We start from the raw sequence: 27,151 nt of genomic DNA, 5'->3' as shown, positions 1-27,151 counted from the left end.
TTTAAGCTATATTTTAATTAGTTGTTTTTTTGCTTTTTTAAAACTGTATTTTATGTTTGGTGTTAGCCACCCTGAGCCCGTTCTTGGCCGGGGCGGGGGGGGGGGGTATAAATAAAAATCATCTTCTTCTTCTTCTTCTTCTTCTTCTTCTTCTTCTTTGCAACAAATAAAGACACACAGAACTCCCTCTCTGCAATGCAATCTGAAATTTGGGTTTCCTGAAGGTCCTAAGGACTTGGCCAACCTAATATTAAGTAAATAAGGTAAGCCAATGATTCTCTCCATATGAACCACCCTCTAGTCTCTGCTTCTCCATTTGTATTGTATTATTTTATGTACTGTGGCTTGCCATTGTTTTACTGATTACAGTTTAGAAATTATTTATTGTAACTATTGAGTGGACTTCTGTTTAAACTTGTATATATTTATATTATTATTTTATACTATACTAATAATTGTTTAATGTTACTTTTTGATGTAGGTTGCTTATTTTAAAGTTTTATTATCACATTTTTGTATTGCATTAGGTTGTTAGGAGATGTACATTTTTTGTTTCTTCAGCTTGTAAACCGCCTTGAGTATTGTAAGATAGAAAGACGGTATACAAATTAAAAATGATGATGATGAACCTCGTGGGACTTTGAGCTGCTTCCGGATCCAGCCGAGACTCAGGCAGACTCAGTGGCTGGAAGTGCCTTTGAGCAACTGCAGATGGTTCCACATTCCAGGACCGGGAGAGCCTGGCCTCACGCCTTCGCTTCTTCAAGGCTGGATGACCACAGTGCCCTCCATGTGGGGCATCCCTTGCACTTGGTCTAGAAGCTTCAGCCGGTGCAGAATGCTGCAGCACGATTGCTGTCAAAGCGAGGCCTTCTCGGCATATGACCCTTTGGCTCAGAGGGCATTACTGGTTGCCCATTGGCTACCAGACCCAGTTCAAGGCCTTTCCATTATCATAGGGACCAGTTTGGGACCAGTTTACCCATGAGATCCCCTCCTTACCCCACAGGCAGACACTCGACCGCTTCAACTAAAGGTGCCACGCAAGACCTCAGTTGTTTAGTATGGCAGCACAGACCCTTTGGAACTCCCTGCCTCTTGAGATCAAGCAGGCGCCTCCCTCCCACCTTTTGGGGGAACCTGCTAAAAACATGCCTGTGCAGGTGCTTAGAAAGTTGAGGTGAATATTAGCATTTTAACTTTTTCCATGTTTTAAAAAATAAAAAAGGTTGATTTTTAAGTCATGGCAGTGTGTGAGCAAATACTCCACATCTGTCAAGCTTTCAGGAGCAGGACTAAGGGGTGAAATGAAGCCCCCCAGATCCCCAAAGGTTGAGGGAAAGGCTCTATCTCCCTTTTTCCTTTTCATTATCAGTTATTTCCACTAAGAAATGGGAAGAAAGCAGCTGCTCATGCTAAGCGCTGGGTTTGTTGGGTTGGAGATTAATGAGCTGACAATGGTATAATTCATCAGTAAGAAATAAGGTTTGTTCTTATCTGTAAGTGAAGCTGCATCTGAAACAGTACAGAAGCAGTCAAAGGGAATTTTATTCTTTTATTCAGTCTCACCTGCAATCATATGTGCTGAACATACAGAAACACATTGATAATGTGAAATTACTGGGAGTTACAGACTCCAAATAACACTCAACACATGCAAGCAGATTAATGGAAGAGGACACATGATTTCCCCACCATTTTTAAAAACATTGTTTTTATTTCTCTTGGTACAGAAGATAACTTTTCAGAAAGCAATGGTTACAACAGTAAACAACAAATAACTTGTCCTGATGGAATTGCAGACTTTCTTCCTGCCATGTGTTACAAGTTTCATTTGATTACTCAAAAAGATCACACCACATTTTCCCATGAGTGCTGGGTGGATTCCAGCAACAGTCTTAACAATTTATATATTCGATAAAAATTGGCCACGTGTTATAAAAAGAATGTGGATTGTGCTCCCCCACCTTTTAATTTCCCCAGGCAAAAAAAATTTAAGATACTGAAACTGTGATGCCCAGAATTGAACACAATATTCTAGGTGCGGCCTGACCAAGGCAGAAGAAAGTGGTGCTATTCCTGCCCTTGATCTGATTCTGCCTTCTGCCACATTGGCCTTGATCTGATTCTGCCTTCTGCCACATTGGCCTCCGCTCCCCATTTGGTGTCCTCCGCAAATGTGATGAGCATCCCCTCAGTTCATTTATAAAGTCATTTATAAAGACATTGAACAACAACGGGCCCAGGACAGAACCCTGCAACACCCCTCTTGTCACTTTCCCCCAGGATGAGGAGGAACCATGAAAGAGTCCTCTTTGGGTTCGGTCAGTCAAATCCACCTAACAGTTACCTCATTCAGCCTCATTTTACCATCTTCCCCACATAAATATCACGGGGGACTTTGTCAAAAACCTTACTGAAATTAAGATGCCCTATTACCACAGCAGTCCCCTGAGAAACAGTCTGTAACTCCATCCAAAAAAAGAAAAAAGAGAGATTTCTCTGGCTTGACTTGTTTTTGACAAAGCCATGCTTTCAACCTATCTGTTTATGTTGTGAATCACCATGAAATCTTCAGATGATGGGCACATAAATTTTTAAAATGATAATATTAAGAAGGATATTGACAAGCTGGAACATGTGCAAAAGAAGGCGACCAAGATGGTTTTGTTTTATTTATGCATTTATTTGACTTCTATAGCGCCCTATAGCAAGGGTGCCAAATGGAATAAAATATAGGAGGGGTTTAGTAAGCCCCGCCTTGGTTAAACAGTCACAGGATGCGGTGCATGCATGCCATTTGAATGGCTATTCCTATGAACTGGGGGGTGGCACCCTCACATATCTTATTGGGGGGCAAAGACCCCTCAGACTCTAAGAGTTGGCTCCCATTCCCTACACTCACAGGTCACAGGACGGTTACAACATAATGAATTTCACACAATGAAAACAAAACAGCGCCCCCAAAACCTGTAACCCCCACCTCCCCACCACATTTTAAAAGGACATAAGATGTCAATCGGCCAAAGGCTTGTTTAAAGTGGTGTGTTTTTCTCTAGTGCTGAAAGCTGTATAATGAAGGGTTTTCCGCTCTTTCGTATGAATTCTTTGATGGAAAGTGAGATTGGAGCTTTTACTGAAGCTTTTTCCACAATCCACACACTGATAGGATTTCTCCCTTGTATGAATTCTCTGATGCTTAGTGAGATCAGAGCTCGTACTGAAGCTCTTTCCACATTCCACACACTGATAGGGTTTTTCCCCTGTATGAATTCTTTGATGGGAAGTGAGAATGGAGCTCTGACTGAAGCTTTTTCCACATTCCACACAATGATAGGGTTTCTGCCCTGTATGAATTCTTTGATGGGAAGTGAGACTGGCGCTCTGACTGAAGCTTTTTCCACATTCCACACACTGATAGGGCTTCTCCCCTGTATGAATTCTCTGATGCCTAGTGAGATCAGACCTCTTCCTGAAGCTCTTTCCACATTCCACACACTGATAGGGTTTCTCCCCTGTATGAATTCTCTGATGGGAAGTGAGATGGTGGCTGTGAGTGAAGCTCTTTCCACATTCAAAGCACTGATAGGGTTTCTCCCCTGTATGAATTCTCTGATGGGAAGTGAGATGAGCCCTGTGAATGAAGCTCTTTCCACATTCCAAGCAATTATATGGTTTCTCCCCTGTATGAATTCTCTGATGGAAAGTGAGACCGGTGCTCTGACTGAAGTTCTTTCCACATTCTAAGCACTGATATGGTTTCTCCCCTGTATGAATTCTTTGATGGGAAGTGAGACCGGCGCTCTGACTAAAATTCTTTCCACATTCTAAGCACTGATATGGTTTCTCCCCCGTATGAATTATTTGATGGGAAGTGAGACTGTGGCTGTGAGTGAAGCTCTTTCCACATTCCATGCACTGATAGGGTTTCTCCCCTGTATGAATTCTTTGATGGGAAGTGAGAGAGGAGCTCTGACTGAAGCTCTTTCCACATTTCACACACTGATAGGGTTTCTCCCTTGTATGAATTCTCTGATGCTTAGTGAGACTGTGGGTGTGATTGAACCTCTTTCCACATTCCACACACTGATAGGGTTTCTCCCCTGTATGAATTCTTTGATGGGAAGTGAGAGAGGAGCTCGTACTGAAGCTCTTTCCACATTCCACACACTGATAGGGTTTCTCCCCTGTATGAATTCTCTGATGGGAAGTGAGATGGTGGCTGTGAGTGAAGCTCTTTCCACATTCAAAGCACTGATAGGGTTTCTCCCCTGTATGAATTCTCTGATGGGAAGTGAGATGGGAGCTCTGACTGAAGCTCTTTCCACATTCCACACACTGATAGGGTTTCTTCCTAATGAGATTTCCTTGATGGGAAGTGGAATTGGAACTTTTTCCACTTTCAAGATATTTATACAGCTTCTCCATTGTGGGGATTTTGTCATGGTCACCCTTGTCCTTGATTTCCAGTCCATCACTATCTGCAATGAAGAGAAATGGATTAGAACCTCATGGAGAAATTAAGGAAGAATACTTGTTAACTCTGGTAATAGAGGCATAACACAAGTGGGATAGATGGATGGTTTTCTGATGGGTTGGGTGCATTAATTAACGGGGATCAACCGACATCCTTTGGGGAACCTGTGATTCGATAAGCCTGGCTCTTCTCTCGAATGGATTTTCTTTGGGCTCCATCATGGCATCCCTCCATTTCCAATGTCAGTCTTCTCTTTGGACAACCAAAGACTGACGGGAGGAAAAACAAAAACTGAAAACCTGACAGAAGCTACTTCAACTTCCCTAACAATTCTGAAGTTTACAGTCAAAAGGGTCTGGGGAGTTCAGACCAGCTGATCCTTGTTTAATAAGCTGCAACTGGAGGAAGAACATTCACAGAAAAAACCAGTACAGTGGTGCCTCGCAAGACGAAATTAATCCGTTCCACGAGTGTCTTCGTCTAGCGGTTTTTTCGTCTTGCGAAGCAACCCTATTAGCGGATTAGCGCTATTAGCGGTTTAGCGGCTATTAAAGGCTTAGCGGCTTAGCTGCTAAAAGGTTATTAGCGGCTTAGCGGCTTAGAAAAAGGGGGGGAGCGGAAAAAAATCTCAAGACTCGCAAGACATTTTCGTCTTGCGAAGCAAGCCCATAGGGAAATTCGTCCTGCGAAGCGCATCGAAAAACGGAAAACCCTTTCGTCTAGCGGGTTTTTCGTCTTGTGAGGCATTCGTCTTGCGGGGCACCACTGTAATTTACTGTTCAAGGTTTTTTGGGGGGTATTGCGATATCTGGTGTTGTAGGGGGCGCTGTTGAGTTCTGTGAAAATATATGAGGTTCGTCATATATGGAGTTTTGAATTTAAAAACAGATATTATGATCCCACTGGGAGCCTTACCAAGAGAGGCCACGATCCCCCAATTCTCCTCCATGACGTCCTTATGCAGAGCTCTCTGGTCAGGATCCAGCAACTCCCACTCCTCATCTGTGAAACGTACAGCGACATCTTCAAAGCACACTGGACCCTAAAAGAAAAAGGGAAATGTCCTACTCTGAGACAACACTGTTGTTCACCACCACTCCTTGAGCTAGGACATTGTTCGGCCCCTTGACCTCTGTCCCCACAAGGCAGCTTCCCCTGACCTGATCTGGTTCCACAGCCACTGCTTCTCTTCCGTCCCCATTCAGAGATGGTTGAAGAGGTCTAGCCAGTATCACTGTGTCACCTGCAAGAGGAAAACGGTAAGGGGGAGGCCCAGAGTGCCTTCTTGTCTCACAGGTAAATCAGTGAATCTAAACTACAGAGGGGCCTTTGAGAAAGTCTTGCCTGCTCAGTGCATTTGGATATTTGGGTGCATTTCAGATGTTAGTTGTGCAGAAATATATCTCCCCTCCTCTGGGCTCTTGGTCCCACTATCTCCCCCAACAAAATATGTAAAGAACCCACAGGTGAGTTGGAAAACGAACAGAATGAGACTAAACGGAGAAAAACCTCCTCCCTCCTTACCCAGCTGCCTCTCTCTGGTGTCCAACGGAGGCCTCTCTGCCTCAGAAGAAATCTGGTCCATTTCTGCAAAGAGATCATTTCCCTGAAAAAGAAACAAGGATTCAAATGAGAGAATGGGGAGAAGGATTAAAAAATGAATGTCAGGGCCAACAGCTTCAAGGGTGACAGATCTCATTCCATGGATGCCTTCCCAGGAAAAAAATATGAGCCATCAGAAGAGCATGATGGGATGTTTTCTGTCCTGTCTGGAGGCCTTGGGAGTATCCAGAGGAAAGTCTCTCTCACCTGCTGCTCTGCCTGCTTTCTCTCCTCTGCCTGACTCAGGAGGAAACCTTCGGCCAGGGCCACCGCCTGGGAACTGGTCTCTGCTCCACACTCCCTCACCCAGCTCTCCATCTCCGGTGGAAGGACAGCCAGGAACTGCTCCAAGATCACCAGGTCCAGCATCTCAGCTTTCGTGTGCCTTTCTGGCTTCAGCCACTGATGGTCAAGGTGGTAGAGTCGGCTGCAAACCTCTCGGGGTCCTTTGGCCTCCTGGCAGCAGAACTGCCTCAACTGCTGGCTCTGCACCTCTGAGCGGAGGGTGTCCTCCTCACCCAGGATCTTCTGCACAGAGTTTTCCCAGAACCCCCCACTGCTCCCAGTTTGGATGGCATGGCCTCTTCCTGTTCCAGGGCCAGCTGAGTCTCGCTCATCCATCTGTGCTCTCAGGAAGCATCTGAGAGATCGGAAGGAACCCTTTGGTCTTCTGCCAAGTTCTGTCTGTCTTAAGGAGAGGCGCTAGCAAATCCTACAAAGCAAATACATTGTTCCGTTACAAAAGTTGTCTAATATCAGGAGAAGAAAAAGGTTCCCTGAGCAAGCATGGATGAGTCTTGGAGGGAACCAGGGCTGGACTGCACCACAGCCCAAACCATGAGCTATCTTATTTATTTAAATTTCTATAACACTTTATATTTTAAAGAAAAATCTCAAAGCGGTTTACAGCATATTAAATCTGTGGGGATAATTGGGGAGTTAGAAGAGGATATATTATTGAACGATATCCTTCCTAACATGCACTAGCAAGTTCCATATTCTAGCAGAGTTCCATACATCCCCCTTTTTTAGATTACGCAGTGATCAGCTTGTTGCTGACTCATCTGAGTCTTACTATTAAAGATTCCTTCCTGGTAAAATCCCTTCCAATCCCTTTTAAATGAATAAGCACAATAATCTGATTCATGTTAATATAAAAGTAGTTTACTCACAGATTCATTCAGGTTGTTACATAACAACTAGAACTATTCCATAAAGAAGTTAGTCCGAAATGACTGCCACTAAGGAGTCACTTCTCCAAACACACAGCAACATACAAAATGGAGAAGACACACTGATCAGAACATGGAGGCCATGTGCTCCTCCATGCTAGTACAACAGACTGCACCCTCTTCAAGTCTGTTCCAGCTCAGGAGGAAACAGGAAGTCTTCTCCTGAGTGGTAGAAAACATCCCCTAATGTGTCCACTGTAGGAATGTTCTACTTGACTGCAGTTTCACATCCCACAAAATCAATAAAATAGAAATAAAACCATTGGAAGAAAGTCAACTATATAGTCCATAGTCAAAGCAACATAACTGAAAACAAATATTCTCTTAAAGATATCAAAATAAAACATTACAATAATAATAATAACAACAATAATAATAGATTTTACTTATATCCCGCCCTCCCCAGCCAAAGCCAGGCTCAGGGCGGCTAACAACAATCAAATAATCCAATATTTTAAAAACATTTCATTATAAAAATTAATTAAAATCAAATTGATGGCAACCGTTAAGCAAAATTCTGTGCAGATTGCCAGAGGAGGGAGTCAGGCTGGGCCCTGACCAAAGGCCTGGTGGAACAGCTCTGTCTTGCAGGCCCTGCGGAAAGATGTCAGGTCCCGCAGGGCCCTAGTCTCTTGTGACAGAGCGTTCCACCAGATTGGAGCCGCAGCCGAGAAAGCCCTGGCTCTAGTTGAGGCCAGCCTAACCTCTCTGTGGCCTGGGATCTTCAGGATGTTTTTATTTGCAGACTGTAGGTTCCTCTGTGGGACATACCAGGAGAGGCGGTCCCGTAGGTACGAGGGTCCTAGGCCGTATAGGGCTTTAAAGGTTTAAACCAGCACCTTAAACCTGATCCTGTACTCCACCGGAAGCCAGTGCAGCTGGTATAGTACCGGATGAATGTGATCTCGCAGCGAACACCCCATAAGGAGTCTCGCCGCGGCATTCTGCACCCGCTGGAGTTTCTGGGTGAGTCTCAAGGGCAGCCCCACGTAGAGCGAGTTACAATAATCTAGTCTGGAGGTGACTGTCGCGTGGATCACAGTGGCTAGATCAGGGCAAGAGAGATAAGGAGCCAACTGCTTAGATTGGCGGAGATGAAAAAATGCCACCTTTGTTATAGCTGTAATCTGCGCCTCCATAGAGAGGGAGGTATCGAAGATTACACCCAAACTCTTAACGGACGGTGCTGGCACTAATTGCACCCCCGCAAGAGATGGGAGTTGCCCCCTCAATCCCATATCGTCCTGTCCCAGCCAGAGGACCTCTGTCTTCGAAGGATTTAACTTCAACCGGCTCCCACGTAACCATCCAGTCACAGCTTCCAGACATCTGGTCAGTGTGTCTGGGGCCGAGTCAGAATGGCCATCCATCAACAGATAGAGTTGGGTGTCATCGGCATACTGATGGCAACCCAGCCCAAAACTCTGGACAAGCTGGGCGAGGGGGTGCATAAAGATGTTAAAAAGCATTGGGGAGAGTATCGCACCCTGAGGCACTCCACACACCAAGGAGTGGCACGATGACAATTCCCCCCCAAGCGCCACCCTCTGTTCCCGACCAAAGAGAAACGAGCGCAGCCGTTGAAGGACTGTGCCCTAGATCCCCACGTCGGCAAGGCGGTGGTCCAGGAGTTCGTGATCGACCATGTCGAAGACTGCTAACAGGTCTAGAAGAATCAGCAACCCCGACCCGCCTCGATCCAGCTGCCTGCGGAGATCATCTGTTAGGGTGACCAGAGCCGTCTCGGTCCCATGACCAGCGCGAAAGCCAGACTGGAATGGATCCAGAGCCGATGTTTCATCCAGAAACCTGCCAAGCTGTTCAGCAACTGCTCTCTCAATCACGTTACCCAGGAATGGAAGATTCGAAACCGGACGGTAATTGGATAGATCTATAGGATCTAATGATGTTTTCTTTAAGAGCGGGCGCACCACTGCCTCCTTCAGTTCCCCTGGGAATATCCCAGTGCCAAGGGACAAATTGATGATATCCCCCAGAGGGGCCCGCACCTCGTCTGGACACCTCTAATCAGCCAAGACGGGCATGGGTCGAGAGGACAGGTGGTCGGCTTTCCAGCTCAGAGGAGTCTGTCCACATCTGCTGGGGATATCCGGTCAAAGTGGTTCAATACTGGACCTGACGACAGTCGAGGGGCCTCCAGTTCCTTTATTGTATCCAAATTGGCAGGGAGGTCATGGCGGAGCAACAGGACCTTCTCCGCAAAAAAGCTCGCAAATGCCTCACAGCTGTGTGTCAAATTGTTATTTAAATTTGGCTGTCCTTCAAGACATAATTATACTAAATAATTGCGCCGGGCGAGAGCTAGAGGATGCAATGGAGGCCGAGAAGTAAGGCTTCTTAGCGGCCTTCACTTCCATCTCATAGGTTTTCATAAAAACCCTATAAGATGTTCTTGAGGCTCCGTCACGGGCACCCCGCCATACTCACTCTAGCCGTCTGAGGTCCCGCTTCATTTTCCAAAGCTCCTCGGTAAACCAGGGAGCCTGGTTTCTGCGGGGTCGCAGAGGGCGCCTAGGTGCGATCTCATCGATGGCTGCCAGGAGCTGGATATTCCAGCCCTCGACAAGCTCAGTCAATGAGTCGCCAGGGGGAGCAAGGTCCCGCAAGGCTTGACGGAATCTATCAGGGTCCATCAGCCTCTGCGGGCGAGCCCAAATCGGCTCGCCACCTAAGCAGGGTGGGGGTGGAAAGTCAATCCTGGCTTTCAGAGCGTAGTGATCAGACCATGGCACCTTCATCGAAGGAGACATGTTCACATCTATACCGACGCCAAAGATCAAATCCAGCGTGTGGCCTGCTTGATGTGTGGGGCCCGAAACAAACTGGGAGAGCCCTAGTGTCGCCATGGAAGACACCAGGCACCGCCTCCAGCAGGCCTGACAGGGTGGCTGCTGGTGCGCTAGGTGGCCGGTACACCAGCCAGACAGCCAAGCTCACCTCAGAGCCAAACACTAGGCCAACACATTCAATGCCGGGGATCAATGGCGATGGTAGAGCCCTGAAAGAACCACTGTCTAGAATCTGAATCACATGCACCACAAGGCCTATGCACCTTCAACTTAAGATGGCTCCCCGGCCTGGCTTTGCACTGCAAAGTTTGCAGCAGCACGTGCAACAAAATGGCGTCCAGCATTTGGGGGTTGGACTCGATGGCCCTTGTGGTCTCTTCCAACTCTATAATTCTATGATTCAAAACCCCCCTAAGCTTGCATTAACTAGCCACACACAAGGCATGCAAGCTCCACCCCCCAGTCGATCTTAGACTTCTTATTGGGTGAGCAAGACAGCCAAGCAACACAGTTGGAGCCTCCCTCCTCCCTGGCTGGCAGGGAGGAAGGGAGAGGAGCTGCTTCCTTTGAAATTTAAGGGACATCATTCAAGGGACATTTAAGGGACATCCATCAATAAGGGACAGCAGTGGGACATGGCGCTGGAATAAGGGACTGTCTCTTCAAATAAGGGACACTTGACAGCTATGGGTTAACTACAGAATACATATTTAACACAATAGGGCTGGGTGAGTCTGGGCCCAGCCCCCTAGGCCTGGTGGAATTAGCCTGAGGAGGGAACGGCCTTCCCCAACACTCACGGTGCAGCAGCAGCAAAGGAGGTTAACTACAGAATACATGTTTAACACAGTAGGGCTGGGTGAGTCTGGGCCTCACTCCCTAGGCCAGGTGGAAAGGGCCTTTCTAAAAAGGAGAAGAAAGAGGAGGAGGAGGAAGAGGAGGAGGAGGAGGAGGAAGCAGCCTCTAGCTCTCCTAGAAGAAAGATTGCAATGCAAAAGGTGGAGGCAACTGAAAGGATCTCTGGGAGAAGAATCAGGCTGGTTGCTCCTGCCTTCCAGTCAATGCATGAAGTCAGACCTGACTGACAAGGAAGTCATTTGCATCTTTTGAATAATGGATGTTTGGTTTAGTGGGGGTCCTCACCTGGGGGTCCTCAGGAGTTGCTCTCCCCCCACCCCCACTCCCCTGCTTCTGTCTCCTTTTCTTGCACTTGGACTCTCTGCCATTCTCAAGGCAGACTCCTGGGGTGGGGTCCCTTTTTCTTTGCTCTGAGGGCCAGGTATGGGCAGGGCCAAAGACATCTCCTTTGAAAATTAGGAGGGTAATTTAGTATTATTATTCTGTTAGATAGCTTAACACACACACAGCCATTGATGCCAAGGTCCCTGGAGGCTCAGTGAGTAGCAGCGCCCATTTCCAGCAACAATCCCTTTGGGAGAGAGAGGATGTGGTCCTGGGATGCCCTGCTCTGGGTGCGAGGGGATTGCTGCAATGGCCTCCGTGGGGAGCTGCCCTTGGAGACGACTGGGAAACTGGTACCCAATGCAGCAGCCAGATTATGGGCTGGGATCCCTCTCTTTATTCCTGGCCTCTCTCTCCCACCTTTTTTTTGGGGGGGGGGGCTAGTCCAGCGCCTCGTCTGGTTTTGGAAAACCATTTGCAGATGTTCCCTCTCTTGTGCAATGACGCTGAGCGACGTCACACAGAGTTAAAGTCCCAGGGACTCCTTTGTTTAAAGAAGGGAGATTTTTTCTGAAGGGGGGGGCGGAGGGTCAAATGAGTTTGGGATCCTCTGATCTGCAGGAAGGAGAGCGTGGCAGACCTGGCCCCTCCCTGGCAGGACCCTCTCCTCCCTGCCTTGGGGTCCCCCCAGCCCCCTCCCCTGCCCCAGCCCTGGGACCCCCACCAGATCCCAGAGAGAGAGGAGACTCACCAGATCCCAGGAGGGGACAGCGAGGCAGCCCTTGCAGGAGAGACACAAAGCAGGAAAGGACTGGGGAGGGAGGGGCCTTGGCTCTGGAGGACCTGGCCCCCCCTTGCTTCCTGTCCTCTCTAGGAAGGCAGCTCGGTTCCCTTTAACCCTTGCCAAGCCCAGCGTGCCCATCTCTCCCCTCCCCGTTTTTCTTTCTTTTCCACTTCCAGAGATGCTTTTTGGGGGACGCCCCCCCCACTTTGCTTTCCTTCTAGCGCAGTGATGGCGAACCTTTTACAAAACGAGTCCCCAAACTGCAAACCCAAACCCATTGATTTTATCGCTTAGTGCCAACACGGCAATTTAACCTGCATATCTCATTTTTCCTGTGTTTTCATGTTTCTTCTTTATGACTGCTGTTGTAATAAATAATCCTTCATAAAAGTTATTGCATTACATTCCTCATTAAATTATTTTTCCATTGATACATTGTTATGTACTGAGTTGAATAGGATCCAAACTGCAGCAGTCTGATTGGTCCTAGAACAATAGGATTCAGAATGCAGCAGTCTGATTGGTCCTAGAACAATGCAGCAGTATGATTGGTTGGCAGGAACCACCCAATCATGCTCCAGATATAAGTGAATCCACAACCTGATTGGCTTACAGTAGAATTCCAGAATTAGCCAATCATGTGCAGCCCATTGTGTAAATAATGTATATAAAGCAGATACTTTGAGGGGACTTTCATTCATTCCTCCTCACCACTATGAGCTGAATAAAGAGCATGAAATCACTTTGCGACTCTGAGTATATTTCATACATGATTTTATGAAATAACTCAGTGCTCTTTTTCAAAAAAAGAATGTTTAGGGTACTCTCATTTTGAGTCAAGAAAATCACCACGGGGGGGGGGGGGGGAATAAATGCGGTTCAAATCTGGGAAAATAAATACAGTGAGTTTCTTTTCCTGTTAAATTCACAAAATGTTTAGGGGTATGCGTCCCCACAGAAAAAGCACTGGTATTACTCCAAAACAAAGTGGTGTCATGAGCCATCAAACTTCGGAAATACATTTTGTCCAGAAGGTTCCACAATTTTGGCCGCTAGTGTGCACTGGAGGGCTGTACTAAGACCCTCTCCCAGTTTTTGATATGAGATAATAATGATTGTCTGCATGCGCACATAGAAATTAATATAAATAAATAAACCCAGCCAGATGGGTGGTGGTGTAGCAAGTAGTCAGGCCAGTCAAATGAAGAATTAAAGCAAGAAAGTTAAGTTTGCCGGCAGCAAGCAATGGCATGGAGGAATAAGTTCCGTAGTCTGGCCCTTCCCAACAGGGGAGGCTTCCCTTTATACGTTCTTGAATCAGGTCTTTATCCAATCAAAAGTTACAGCATTAGACATACAGTGGTACCTCGGGTTAAGTACTTAATTCGTTCCGGAGGTCCGTTCTTAACCTGAAACTGTTCTTAACCTGAAGCACCACTTTAGCTAATGGGGCCTCCCGCTGCCGCCACATGATTTCCGTTCTCATCCTGAAGCAAAGTTCTTAACCCGAGGTACTATTTCTGGGTTAGCAGAGTTTGTAACCTGAAGTGTATGTAACCCGAGGTACCACTGTAGATACATGAGGTTCTGCCTAGAGACAGGGCCTGAGGAGTCGGACATGACCCTTCCCTGTCCTTACTTGGTAATCCTTATCAGCCCGTCTCTGGGTGTCTCTGGGCAGTGGGTGTCTGAGTGCATGTACCGGATATGGGCCTGGCCTAGATCAACCCAATGGCTTCCTTGCTTAACATTTTAACTCCCAAAACGCCTTCTCTGAGCATGTTGCCACAGTGGTGGTGGTGGTGTTTATATTTTGCCGTTTCTTCGGCTGCCCTCCAAGGAATGAATTCCTCCGTTGGCTTCCATGGGAAAGCCCAGCGAACATGCCAACACAGCAGCCCCTTCTAATGTGGCCGTCTTTATGCTTACTGACCTGGGAGTCAGGCCCTGCTGAACTCAAGGCAGCTTACTCCCGAGTAGGAAACACAGACTGGCGAGCCCCTCGCTCGGGCAAGGAGGCTAAGGCCCTGCTGGGATTACAGTGCGCGTGCCCACAGAGGGGGCTCTAGGTTTGCCACTTTGCCATTTCATCAGCTCTCTCTCTCTTTTTTTAAAAAAAATTTATTTATAAAGTTTCAAATATAACAATTAAAAAAACACACATTCCATTTGAAATATACATCCAATTCTAATCTTTCCACTTTCAGACTTCCTTCAGTCTATCTGGAAATTTTCATGTTTTCACAATTGTTCACATTTCTTGTATCTGTATTGTTTTTTTTTTTACCAAATTAATCTTAACAATTATTATAAAACAATATTTCTTTCCCTTATTATCACAGAGCTTCTTGAAAACCTACAAACGTTAATTGACCTTCACATATATTTTTAATATACTCTGTAAATTTATTCCAGTCCTCGGTAAATCTCTGGTCTCGCTGGTTCCGAATTCTCCCCGTTAGTTTGTCTAATTCTGCGTATTCCATCAACGTCATCCTCCATTCTTCTTTCGTCGGGATTGCTTCCTGTTTCCATTTTTGTGCCACCAAAATTCTTGCCGCTGTTACTGCATATAAAAACAACTTCTCATCCTTCTTTTTTATGTCATTTCTTAATATTCCTAACAGAAAAGTTTCTGGCTTTTTAACAAAGGTATATTTCAACATTTTTTTCAATTCATTATAAATCATTTCCCAGAAACCTTTCATTTTTTTACATTCCCATCACATATGATAAAATGTTCCTTCTTTCTCCTGACATTTCCCACATTTATTACTCACTTTATACATCTTTCCAAGTTTTACTGGTGTAACATACCATCTATATAACATTTTCTTTTATTGTAGTACATGCAGTAAATTTCATTCCTTCTTTCCATAATCTTATCCAATCATCAAATTGAATATTATAACCAAAATCTTTGGCCCGCTGAATCATTGCAACTTTAACCTCTTCATCCTTAGTATGCCACTCAAGTAATAATTTATACATTTTTGATAAAATTTTAACATCATTATTCACAATTTCTTTTTGAAATCTAGATTTTTCATCTTGAAAACCTCTTTCCAGCATCTCTTTTTTAAACATCGCATTCACTTGGAAGTAGTGTAACCAATCAAACACATATTCTTTAACTTCATCGTATGGCTTCAATTTCCATTTATTTCCTTCTTTTATAATTAAATTCTCATATGTAATCCAACTCCCCGTCATATTGATCTTCTTAACACTCATTACCTCCAATGGCAACAGCCAGAATGGAGTTTTAAACTCTAATAAATTTTTGTACCTATTCCATACTTCAATCAGCGGACCTCGGAAAATGTGATTTTCAAAACCTTTATGCACTCTTTTTTCCTCATACCATAAATATGCGTGCCAACCAACTCTATTATCGTATCCTTCTAAATCCAAAAGTTCTGAATTTTCCAACTTTATCCATTCTTTCACCCAGCAAAGACATGCAGCCTCAAAATATAACTTTAGGTCTGGCAGGGCAAAGTCTCCTCTATCTTTTGCATCCGTTAAAATCTTAAATTTTATTCTAGGCTTCTTGCCCTGCCATACATATCTTGATAATGCTCTTTGCCATTCTTTAAATATCGTAACACCTTTAATTATTGGTATTGATTGAAATAAGAACAACATTTTTGGTAGCACATTCATTTTTACCGTTGCAATTCTTCCCCAAAATGACAGCTTCATTCTTCCCCACACTTCCAGGTCCTTCTTAATCTTATTCCAAACTGGTATGTAATTGTTTTGAAAAAGATCAATACATTTGGGAGTTAATATAATCCCAAGATATTTAACTTTCTTAGAATCACAGAATCATAGAGTTGGAAGAGACCACAAGGGCCATCGAGTCCAACCCCCTGCCAAGCAGGAAACACCATCAGAGCACTCCTGACATATGGTTGTCAAGCCTCTGCTTAAAGACCTCCAAAGAAGGAGACTCCACCACACTCCTTGGCAGCAAATTCCACTGTCGAACAGCTCTTACTGTCAGGAAGTTCTTCCTAATGTTTAGGTGGAATCTTCTTTCTTGTAGTTTGGATCCATTGCTCCGTGTCCGCTTCTCTGGAGCAGCAGAAAACAACCTTTCTCCCTCCTCTATGTGACATCCTTTTATATATTTGAACATGGCTATCATATCACCCCTTAACCTCCTCTTCTCCAGGCTAAACATGCCCAGCTCCCTTAGCCGTTCCTCATAAGGCATCGTTTCCAGGCCTTTGACCATTTGGTTGCCCTCCTCTGGACACGTTCCAGTTTGTCAGTGTCCTTCTTGAACTGTGGTGCCCAGAACTGGACACAGTACTCCAGGTGAGGTCTGACCAGAGCAGAATACAGTGGCACTATTACTTCCCTTGATCTAGATGCTATACTCCTATTGATGCAGCCCAGAATTGCATTGGCTTTTTTAGCTGCCGTGTCACACTGTTGGCTCATGTCAAGTTTGTGGTCAACCAAGACTCCTACATCCTTTTCACATGTACTGCTCTCAAGCCAGGTGTCACCCATCTTGTATTTGTGCCTCTCATTTTTTTTGCCCAAGTGCAATACTTTACATTTCTCCCTGTTAAAATTCATCTTGTTTGTTTTGGCCCAGTTCTCTAATCTGTCAAGGTCGTTTTGAAGTGTGATCCGGTCCTCTGGGGTGTTAGCCACCCCTCCCAATTTGGTGTCATCTGCAAATTTGATCAGGATGCCCTTGAGTCCATCATCCAAGTCGTTGATAAAGATGTTGAATAAGACCGGGCCCAAGACAGAACCCTGTGGCACCCCACTAGTCACTCTTCTCCAGGATGAAGAGGAACCATTGATGAGCACCCTTTGGGTTCGGTCAGTCAGCCAGTTACAAATCCACTGAGTGGTAGCATAGTCAAGACCGCATAGTCAAGACCACTTCCATGTCTGTTTGTTGCTGAATTCTTTCTATTATCTCTTGGTCCATATTTTTAACCATTATTTTCATTTTACTCTTATTTAATTTAAATCCGGCAACTTGTCCAAATTGCTCTATCTCTTCTAACACTACTTTAACACTTTTAATAGGGTCTTCTATTGTTATGACCAAATCATCAGCAAAGGCTTTTACCTTATATTCCTTACAACCAACTGTCACACCTTTTATCAAATCATTACTTCTTAACGCTCTCAACAAGACTTCCAGGATCGATATGAATAACAATGGTGATAGGGGACACCCTAGTCTTGTACCCTTGGTTATAGCAATATCATCTGTCAATACATTATTAACAATTAATTTTGCTCTTTGTTCAGAATATATTGCCCTTACACCATTCACAAATGAGTGACCCATCTCCATAGATTCCAGATTCTTTAACATAAATTCCCAAGAAATATTATCAAATGCCTTTTCCGCATCAACAAATATCAACATCGCTTGCTTATCTTTCTTATTAGTCAGATATTCTATTATATTTATTATGCTTCTTATATTGTCTTTCATCTGCCTCCCTGGCAGGAATCCTGTTTGGTCCTTATGGATCAATTCCTTTAATATCTTTTTCATTCTATTTGCCAAGATGTTAGCAAATATTTTATAGTCATTATTCAATAGCGAGATTGGCCTGTAGTTTTTAACTTGAGTTAAATCTGAGTCCTGCTTGGGAATTAATGTTATATATGCTTCTTTCCATGTCTCTGGTATTTGTCCTTCTTTCAGAATGTTGTTCATAACTTCTACCAATGGTACAAGTAAGATGTCTTTCATTTCTTTATAATATCTTGCACCAAATCCATCCGGTTCCGGAGTCTTCCCACTTTTTAAGTCTTTTATTGCCGTTTTAACTTCTATTCCGATTGGTTCATTCAATTTATTTTTATTTGTCACTGGAATTTTTTGCACCCCTTTCTTCTTTAGATAGTCTTCTATCATCTTTATCTTAGATTTCTCTTTTCTTTTATATAGATCTCTATAAAAGTCCACAAATCCTTTCCTTATTCCTTTCGGATTCTCAATGTCTTGCTCTTCTACTTTAATCTTTTTAATTGTATTTTGTTCTTTCCTTTTTTTAAGTTGCCACGCCAGCCATTTTCCGGATTTATTTGCAAATTCAAAATTCTTTTGTTTCATTCTTTTTATATTCCACTCTACTTCTTTATTGATTATCATAGCAAATTGTGTCTGCAATAGTTTTATACTTTGCTTGACTTTTTCATCCTTAGGTCTGTTAATCAGTTTTTTTTTCATTCTCCATTATTTGTCTTAAGATTTCTTTCTTCCCTCTTTCTCTCAGTCTGTTTTTTATTGCATTTTGCTGAATAAAGAAACCTCTCATGACCGCTTTACTAGCATCCCAAACCATATTCTTTTTTGTTTCCTTATTTATATTGTTCACAAAGTAGTCAGTTAAACATTTCTGTGCTCTTTCCACAATCTTCTGGTCATCAAAGAGATTCTCATTTATTTTCCACCTAAACGATTTTTCTTCATACCCTTTCAGAATACCTTTTTCTCCCCAAGGTCACCCCATGGAGCTTCATGGCCGGGTGGGGATTCGAACCCTGGTCCCCCAGGTCATAGAGTCCAGCACCCAAACCTCTACCCAGCACTGAAATCCTTACATGATTTCCAGATTTCACTTTGGTATAGAAATATGTGGATTTCAGCATTAGCTGAAAAAATAACTTATAAATTACTTGCTGCCAAAGGCTCAGATGACCCTGTACAAGTCCCATGATGTCTGGTGGGATTTTATCTTTTATCTTACCAGCTGCACAGGCTCCTGGTGGAGTACAGGGTCAGGTTTAAGGTGCTGTATTTTAAGCTATATTTTAATCAATTGCTTTTTTGCTTTTTTAAAACTGTATTTTATGTTTGGTGTTAGCCACCCTGAGCCCGTTCTTGGCCGGGGGGGGGGGGGTATAAATAAAAATCTTCTTCTTTGCAACAAATAAAGACACACAGAACTCCCTCTCTGCAATGCAATCTGAAATTTGGGTTTCCTGAAGGTCCTAAGGACTTGGCCAACCTAATATTAAGTAAATAAGGTAAGCCAATGATTCTCTCCATATGAACCACCCTCTAGTCTCTGCTTCTCCATTTGTATTGTATTATTTTATGTACTGTGGCTTGCCATTGTTTTACTGATTACACTTTAGAAATTATTTATTGTAACTATTGAGTGGACTTCTGTTTAAACTTGTATATATTTATATTATTATTTTATACTATACTAATAATTGTTGAATGTTACTTTTTGATGAAGGTTGCTTATTTTAAAGTTTTATTATCACATTTTTGTATTGCATTAGGTTGTTATAAGATGTACATTTTTTTGTTTCTTCAGCTTGTAAACCGCCTTGAGTATTGTAAGGTAGAAAGACGGTATACAAATTAAAAATGATGATGATGAACCTCGTGGGACTTTGAGCTGCTTCCTGATCCAGCCGAGACTCAGGCAGACTCAACGGCTGGAAGTGCCTTTGAGCAACTGCAGATGGTTCCACATTCCAGGACCGGGAGAGCCTGGCCTCACGCCTTCGCTTCTTCAAGGCTGGATGACCACAGTGCCCTCCATGTGGGGCATCCCTTGCGCTTGATCCAGAAGCCTCAGCTGGTGCAGACTGCTGCAGCACAATTGCTGTCAAAGCGAGGCCTTCTCGGCATATGACCCTTTGGCTCAGAGGGCTTCACTGGTTGCCCATTGGCTACCAGGCCCAGATCAAGGCCTTTCCATTATCATAGGGAAGAGTTAACCCACGAGATCCCCTCCTTACCCCACAGGCACCCACTCGACCGCTTCAACCACAGGTGCCACACAAGACCTCAATTGTTTAGTATGGCGGCACAGACCCTTTGGAACTCCCTGCCTCTTGAGATCAAGCAGGCGCCTCCCACCTTTTTGGGGAACCTGCTAAAAGCATGCCTGTGCAGGTGCTTAGAAAGTTGAGGTGAATATGAGCATTTTAACTTTTTGCATGTTTTAAAGTATTGCTGTACATTTTTCATGATTTCAATGTATCATTTGTAAACTGCCTTGAGGGTTTTGTTTTGTTTACCATCAAGCGGTATAGACATTTTATGAAATAAATAAATAAATGATCACTAAACTTACTTTTTCAAAACATCCCCCAAAATCTTAGCTTAATCGTAGTTACTGAAAACCAGACTTTCTCAATTTATTCAGATATACGTAGGAGATTGGCTGCACTCTCCTCAATATTTAGCTATCACAAACTCAGCAACGGTAACAAAGTTGAATGCTGCAAAGTGGACCGTGAAGCCTCTTGCCTGATGTCAAGTGGCAGGGAGTTCCAAAGTACACTTGCTGCCACACCAAAAGATCAATCTTTAAAGTTGGAGGTTCCTACAGGGCAGGGCTGGCAGGTTGCACAGTCAGTGGCCCAGTATTAGTGCTTTCTAAACAAAAGCATATCATTTCCTCTTCCAGAAATGCTTAATTGTGAATTCAAGGGACACGGAAGTCTTTACAGACAGAGATGACAAGACAGCTTTCCAGATTAGTTAGCTGGGAGTGAGACAGTTGGCAGAGTGGCACTGGGCTCGCTAAGATGCCAGCTACTGCAGGAATTGCTTTCTTGAGCCTTTTTAGCACTGCAATACCATTTTCAATTATTTTTTTTGAAGATTCATTTTTAAGTCATGGCCGTGTGTGAGCAAATACTCCACATCTGCCAAGCTTTCAGGAGCAGGACTAAGGGGTGAAATGAAGCCCCCCAGATCCCCAAAGGGTGAGGGAAAGGGTCTATCTCCCGTCTTCCTTTTCATTATCAGTTCTTTCCACCTAAGAATTGGGAAGAAAGCAGCTGCTCATGCTAAGCGCAACGTTTGTTGGGGTGGAGATTAATGAGCTGACAATGGTATGATTCATCAGTAATAAATATGATTTGTTCTTATCTGTAAGTGAAGACACATTTGAAACAATACAGAAGCAGTCAAAGGGAATTTCCTAGGAAGTCTTTTATTCAATCTCACCTGCAATCATGTGTCCTGAACACACAGAAACACATAGATAATATGAAATAACTGGCAGTAACAGACTCCAAATAACACGCAACACATGCAAGCAGATTAACGGAAGAGGACACCTGATTTCCCCACCATTTTTAAAAACATTGTTTTTATTTATCTTCATGGTACAGAAGATAACTTTTCAGAAACCAATAGTTATAACAGTAAACAACAAATAACTTCTCCTGATGGAATTGCAGACTTTCATCCTGCCATGTGTTACAAGTTTCATTTGATTACTCTAAGAGATCACGCCACATTTTCCCATGAGTGCTGGGTGGATGCCGGCAACAGTCTTAACAATTTATATATCCAATAAACTTTGGCCACGTGTTATAAAGGGAATATAGATTGTGTTCCCTCACCTTCTTAATTTCCCTTGGCAAACAATAATTTAAGATACTGAAATAGTGGTGCCCAGAATTGAACACAGTATTCTGGAAACAAAATAAAAAAAATCCTTCCAGTAGCACCTGAGAGACCAACAAATTTTGTTATTTGTATGAGCTTTCGTGTGCATGCACACTTCTTCAGATACCATTTTATTTTTTTCTGACTACGGCAGACCAACATGGTTACTCACCTGTAACTAGAACAGTATTCTGGGTGGGGCCTGACCAAGGCAGAAGAAAGTGGTACTATTCCTGCCCTTGATCTAATTCTGCCTTCTGCCACATTGGCCTCCGCTCCCTGTTTGGTGTTGTCTGCAGAAGTGATGAGCATCCCCTCAGTTCCTTCATTTCAGTAATTTATAAAGACGTTGAACAACAACGGGCCCAGGACAGAACCCTGCAGCACCCCTCTTGTCACTTTTCCCCAGGATGAGGAGGAACCATGGAGGAGGAAAATTTGGGTTCGGTCAGTCAAATCCACCTAACAGTTACCTCATTCAGCCTCATTTTACCAGCTTCCTCACATAAATATCACAGGGGAGTTTGTCAAAACCTTACTGAAATTAAGATGCACTATTACCACAGCATTCCCCTGAGAAACAGTCTGTAACTCCATCCAAAAAAAGAAAAAGAAAAAAGAGAGATTTCTCTAGTTTGACTCGTTTTTGAGAAAGCCATGCTTTCATCTTGTCTGTTTATGTTGTGAATCACCGTGAAATCTTCAGATGATGGGGACATGAATTTTAAAATGATAATAATAAGGATATTGACAAGCTGGAACATGTGCAAATGAAGGCAATCAAGATGGTGTTATTTTATTTATGCATTTATTTCATTTCTATAGCACCCTATAGCAGGGGTGCCAACTTGAGTAATATATAGGAGGGGTTTAGTAAGCCCCGCCTCAGTTAAACAGTCACAGGATGCGGTGCATGCATGCCATTTGAATGGCTGTTCCTATGAACTGGGGGTGTGTGGCCCCGTCACATCTTATTGGGGGGCAAAGACCCCTCAGACTCTAAGAATTGGCTCTTATTCTCTTTACCCACAGGTCTCAGGACGGTTACAACATAAAGTCACACAATGAAAACACAAAACACACAGCCCAAAACCTGTAACCCCCACCTCCCCACCACATTTTAAAAGGGCATAAGATGTCAATCAGCCAAAGGCCTGTTTAAAGTGGTGTGTGTTTCTCTAGCGCTAAAAGCTGTATAATGAAGGGTTTTCCACTCTTCGTATGAATTCTTTGATGGGAACGGAGATTGGAGCTCACACTAAAACGCTTTCCACATTCCACACAATGATAGCGTTTCTCCCCTGTATGAATTCTTTGATGGAAAATGAGATTGGCGTTCTGATTGAAGCTCTTTCCACATTCCACACACTGATAGGGTTTCTCCCCTGTATGAATTCTCTGGTGCTTAGTGAGAGAGGAGCTCACACTAAAACGCTTTCCACATTCCACACACTGATAGGGTTTCTCCCCTGTATGAATTCTTTGATGGAAAGTGAGATTGGAGCTCTGATTGAAGCTTTTTCCACATTCCACGCACTGATAGGGCTTCTCCCCTGTATGAATTCTCTGGTGCTTAGTGAGAGAGGAGCTCACACTAAAACGCTTTCCACATTCCACACACTGATAGGGTTTCTCCCCTGTATGAATTCTTTGATGGAAAGTGAGATTGGAGCTCTGATTGAAGCTTTTTCCACATTCCACGCACTGATAGGGCTTCTCCCCTGTGTGAATTCTCTGGTGCTTAGTGAGAGAGGAGCTCACACTAAAACGCTTTCCACATTCCACACAATGATAGCGTTTCTCCCCTGTATGAATTCTTTGATGGAAAATGAGATTGGCGTTCTGATTGAAGCTTTTTCCACATTCCACGCACTGATAGGGCTTCTCCCCTGTATGAATTCTCTGGTGCTTAGTGAGATGGGAGCTCTCACTAAAACGCTTTCCACATTCCACACACTGATAGGGTTTCTCCCCTGTGTGAATTCTCTGATGGGAAGTGAGATGGGGGCTCTTCCTGAAGCTCTTTCCACATTCCACACACTGATGGGGTTTCTCCCCTGTATGAATTCTCTGATGGGAAGTGAGATTGGAGTTACTATTGAAGCTCTTTCCACATTCCACACACTGATAGGGTTTCTCCCCTGTATGAATTCTCTGATGGGAAGTGAGATTGGAGTTACTATTGAAGCTCTTTCCACATTCCACACACTGATAGGGTTTCTCCCCTGTATGAATTCTTTGATGGAAAGTGAGATTGGAGCTCTGATTGAAGCTTTTTCCACATTCCACGCACTGATAGGGCTTCTCCCCTGTGTGAATTCTCTGGTGCTTAGTGAGAGAGGAGCTCACACTAAAACGCTTTCCACATTCCACACAATGATAGCGTTTCTCCCCTGTATGAATTCTTTGATGGAAAATGAGATTGGCGTTCTGATTGAAGCTTTTTCCACATTCCACGCACTGATAGGGCTTCTCCCCTGTATGAATTCTCTGGTGCTTAGTGAGATGGGAGCTCTCACTAAAACGCTTTCCACATTCCACACACTGATAGGGTTTCTCCCCTGTATGAATTCTCTGATGGGAAGTGAGATGGGAGCTCTTCCTGAAGCTCTTTCCACATTCCACACACTGATGGGGTTTCTCCCCTGTATGAATTCTCTGATGGGAAGTGAGATTGGCGTTCTGATTGAAGCTCTTTCCACATTCCACACACTGATAGGGTTTCTCCCCTGTATGAATTCTCTGATGCTTAGTGAGAGAGGAGCTCACACTAAAATGCTTTCCACATTCCACACACTGATAGGGTTTCCCCCCTGTATGAATTCTCTGATGCTTAGTGAGAGAGGAGCTCATACTAAAACGCTTTGCACATTCCATGCACTGATATGGTTTCTTCCCAATGGGATTTCTTTGACGGGAAGTGGAATAGGAACTTTTCCCACAATCAGGTTCTCCATTGTGGGGATTTTGTCATGGTCACCAGTGTCCTTGATTTCCAGTCCATCACTATCTGCAATGAAGAGTAATGGATTAGCGCCTCAGGGAGAAATTAAGGAAGAATACTTGTTAACTCTGGTAATAGAGGAATAACACAAGTGGGTTAGATGGATGGTTTTCTGAAGGGTTGCTTGCATTAATTAACGGGGATCAACCGACATCCTTTGGGGAACCTGTGATTCGATAAGCCTGGCTCTTCTCTTGAATCGATTTTGTTTGGCTCCATCATGGCATCCCTCCGTTTCCAATGTCAGTCTTCTCTTTGGACAACCAAAGACTGACAGGAGGAAAAACTAAAACTGAAAACCTGACAGAAGCTACGTCAACTTCCCTAACAACTCTGAAGTATACAGTCAAAAGGGTCTGGGGAGTTCAGACCAGGCTGCTGCTTGTTTAATAAGCTGCAACGGGAGGAAGAACATTCACAGAAAAAACAGTAATTTACTATTCAAGGGGTTTTTTGGGGGGGGGGGGATATTGTAATATCCAGTGTTGTAGGGGGCGCTGTTGAGGTCTGTGAAAATATATGAAGTTCGTGACATATAGAGTTTTGAATTTAAAAACTGATTATGATTCCACTAGGAGCCTTACCAAGAGAGGCCACGATCCCCCAATTCTCCTCCATGACGTCCTTATGCAGAGCTCTCTGGTCAGGATCCAGCAGTGTCCACTCCTCATCCGTGAAACAAACAGCAACATCTTCAAAGCACACTGGACCCTGAAAGAAAAAAGGGAAATATCTTCCTCTGAGACAACACTGTTGTTCACCACCACCCCTTGAGCTAGGACATTGCTCCACCCCTCGGCCTCTGTCCCCGCAAGGCAGCTTCCCCTGACCTGATCTGGTTCCACAGCCGCTGCTTCCATTGTGTCCCCATTCAGAGATGGTTGAAGAGGTCTAGCCAGTATCACTGTGTCACCTGCAAGAGGAAAAAGGTAAGGGGGAGGCCCAGAGTGTCTTCTTGTCTCACAGGTGAATCAGTGCATCTCAAACTACAGAGGGGCCTTTGAGAAAGTCTCACCTGCTCAGTGCATTTGGATGTTTCGGTTCATTTCAGATGTTAGGTGTGGAAAATATATCTCCCCTCCTCTGGGCTCTTGGTCCCACTATCTCCCCCAACAAAAGATGAAAAGAACCCACAGATGAGTTGGAAAACGAACAGAATGAGCCCTAACAGAGAAAAACCTCCTCCATCCTTACCCATCTGCCTCTCTCTGGTGTCCAACGGAGGCCTCTCTGCCTCACAGGAATCCAGGTCCATTTCTGCAAAGAGATCCTTTCCCTGAGAAAGAAACAAGGATTCAAAACAGAGAATGGGGTGAATGATTAAAAAACGAATGTCAGGGCCAACAGCTTTAAAGGTGTCAGATCTCATTTCATGGATGCCTTCCCAGAAAAAGAATGGGCCAACAGTAGAGCATTATGGGATGTTCTCCATCCTGTTTGGAGCCCCTTGGGAGTATCCAGAGGAAAGTCTCTCTCACCTGCTTCCTCTCCTCTGCCTGACTCAGGAGGAAACCTTCGGCCAGGGCCACCGCCTGGGAACTGGTCTCCACTCCACACTCCCTCACCCAGCTCTCCATCTCTGGTGGAAGGACAGCCAGGAACTGCTCCAAGATCACCAGGTCCAGCATCTCAGCTTTCGTGTGCCTTTCTGGCTTCAGCCACTGGTGGCAAAGATGGTAGAGTTGGCTGCAAACCTCTCGGGGTCCTTTGGCCTCCTGGCAGCAGAACTGCCTCACCTGCTGGCTCTGCACCTCTGAGCGGAGGGTGTCCTCCTCACCCAGGATCTTCTGCACTGGGTTTTGCCAGAATCCCCCAGTGGTCCCAGTTTGGTTGCCATGGCCTCTTCCTCTTCCAGGGCCAGCTGAGTCTCGCTCATCCATCTGTGCTCTCAGGAAGCCCCTGAGAGATCGGAAGGAACCCTTTGGTCTTCTGCCAAGTTCTGTCTGTCGTAGTGAAAAGCTCTAGGAAATCCTACAAAGCAAATACATTGTTCTGCTATAAAGTTTATACACCCTCCTCTCTCGCTTTCCCCCCTTAGCACCCAAGAATCCTGCAAAATCCCTTTGTCAATAAATATAGATTGGGGGGGGGGGTAACATTTCAGATTCTTTTGGCAGCAATGCCAAAATTGTTAGGAAACCAGACAAAGAGGCAGAAGAGTCTATCAGCAGCAACAATAGTAATGTAAAACCTCAGGGGGGAAATGTTAATCCACCAACTTTCTCAAAGTTGTAGTGAGAACATCCATGGCTGAGGATGTTCTCTGATGTTTCGGTATGCCCTGACTGCCAAGAATTTGCCTGGGCCGAGGACACAGGTTTTGTGAAAGGCAGAGCAGCATAAAGGAATGAAACAGGGTGTATATATTTATATTCTGCTTTTGAAATTTTGTACATGTGTTAAATGTGCCATTTTTGTGATCTGGAAGGAAGTGGGTGAAATCTTAGAGGAGTCATTCAGTCAATAAAATTCTCAGGCTCCTTTAAGACCAGATAGTGCATGAGTCCATGTTCTCTGCTTATGGTGATGTTTTATTCTCTGGGCTTGGTCTGACTGACATGTGAAACCCATTTCCAGATTGTTTTACTCAACAAGACGCTGGTTGTGCTAAATCTGCCAGGTCAAATCCTATGTCAATCCCAATG

At 44.3% G+C, this 27,151-nt stretch overlaps 1 protein-coding gene across 3 annotated transcripts in view; it reads right to left on the bottom strand.

The window, feature by feature from the left end:
- The window catches only part of LOC308475127 (uncharacterized protein), a 32,752-nt gene extending 6,788 nt beyond the window's left edge, over positions 1 to 25,964 (bottom strand). Inside the window, exons 1-7 of one of the 3 annotated variants that reach the window (XM_081002049.1) lie at positions 12,055 to 12,130; positions 6,287 to 6,791; positions 6,002 to 6,083; positions 5,638 to 5,720; positions 5,393 to 5,519; positions 2,149 to 4,481; positions 1,543 to 2,116 (exon numbers count right to left, since the gene is read on the bottom strand). In XM_081002049.1, coding sequence (XP_080858175.1) covers positions 3,016 to 4,481; positions 5,393 to 5,519; positions 5,638 to 5,720; positions 6,002 to 6,083; positions 6,287 to 6,700 — 2,172 coding nt within the window. In that variant the 5' untranslated portion in view covers positions 6,701 to 6,791; positions 12,055 to 12,130 and the 3' untranslated portion in view covers positions 1,543 to 2,116; positions 2,149 to 3,015. Of the gene's footprint in view, positions 1 to 1,542; positions 2,117 to 2,148; positions 4,482 to 5,392; positions 5,520 to 5,637; positions 5,721 to 6,001; positions 6,084 to 6,286; positions 6,792 to 12,054; positions 12,135 to 25,090; positions 25,218 to 25,336; positions 25,420 to 25,700 lie in introns of those variants that run through there. The other 2 variants (XM_081002050.1, XM_081002051.1) reach the window with 2 other exon arrangements.
- Between the last annotated feature and the right edge of the window lie 1,187 nt (positions 25,965 to 27,151).

The sequence above is a fragment of the Podarcis pityusensis genome (assembly GCF_964106645.2).
Source record: "Podarcis pityusensis genome assembly, chromosome: 4".
NCBI classification, from domain to species: Eukaryota; Metazoa; Chordata; class Lepidosauria; order Squamata; family Lacertidae; genus Podarcis; species Podarcis pityusensis.
The sequence above is the reverse complement of the archived record's forward strand: the minus strand, read 5'-3'. Positions and strand labels throughout refer to the sequence as shown.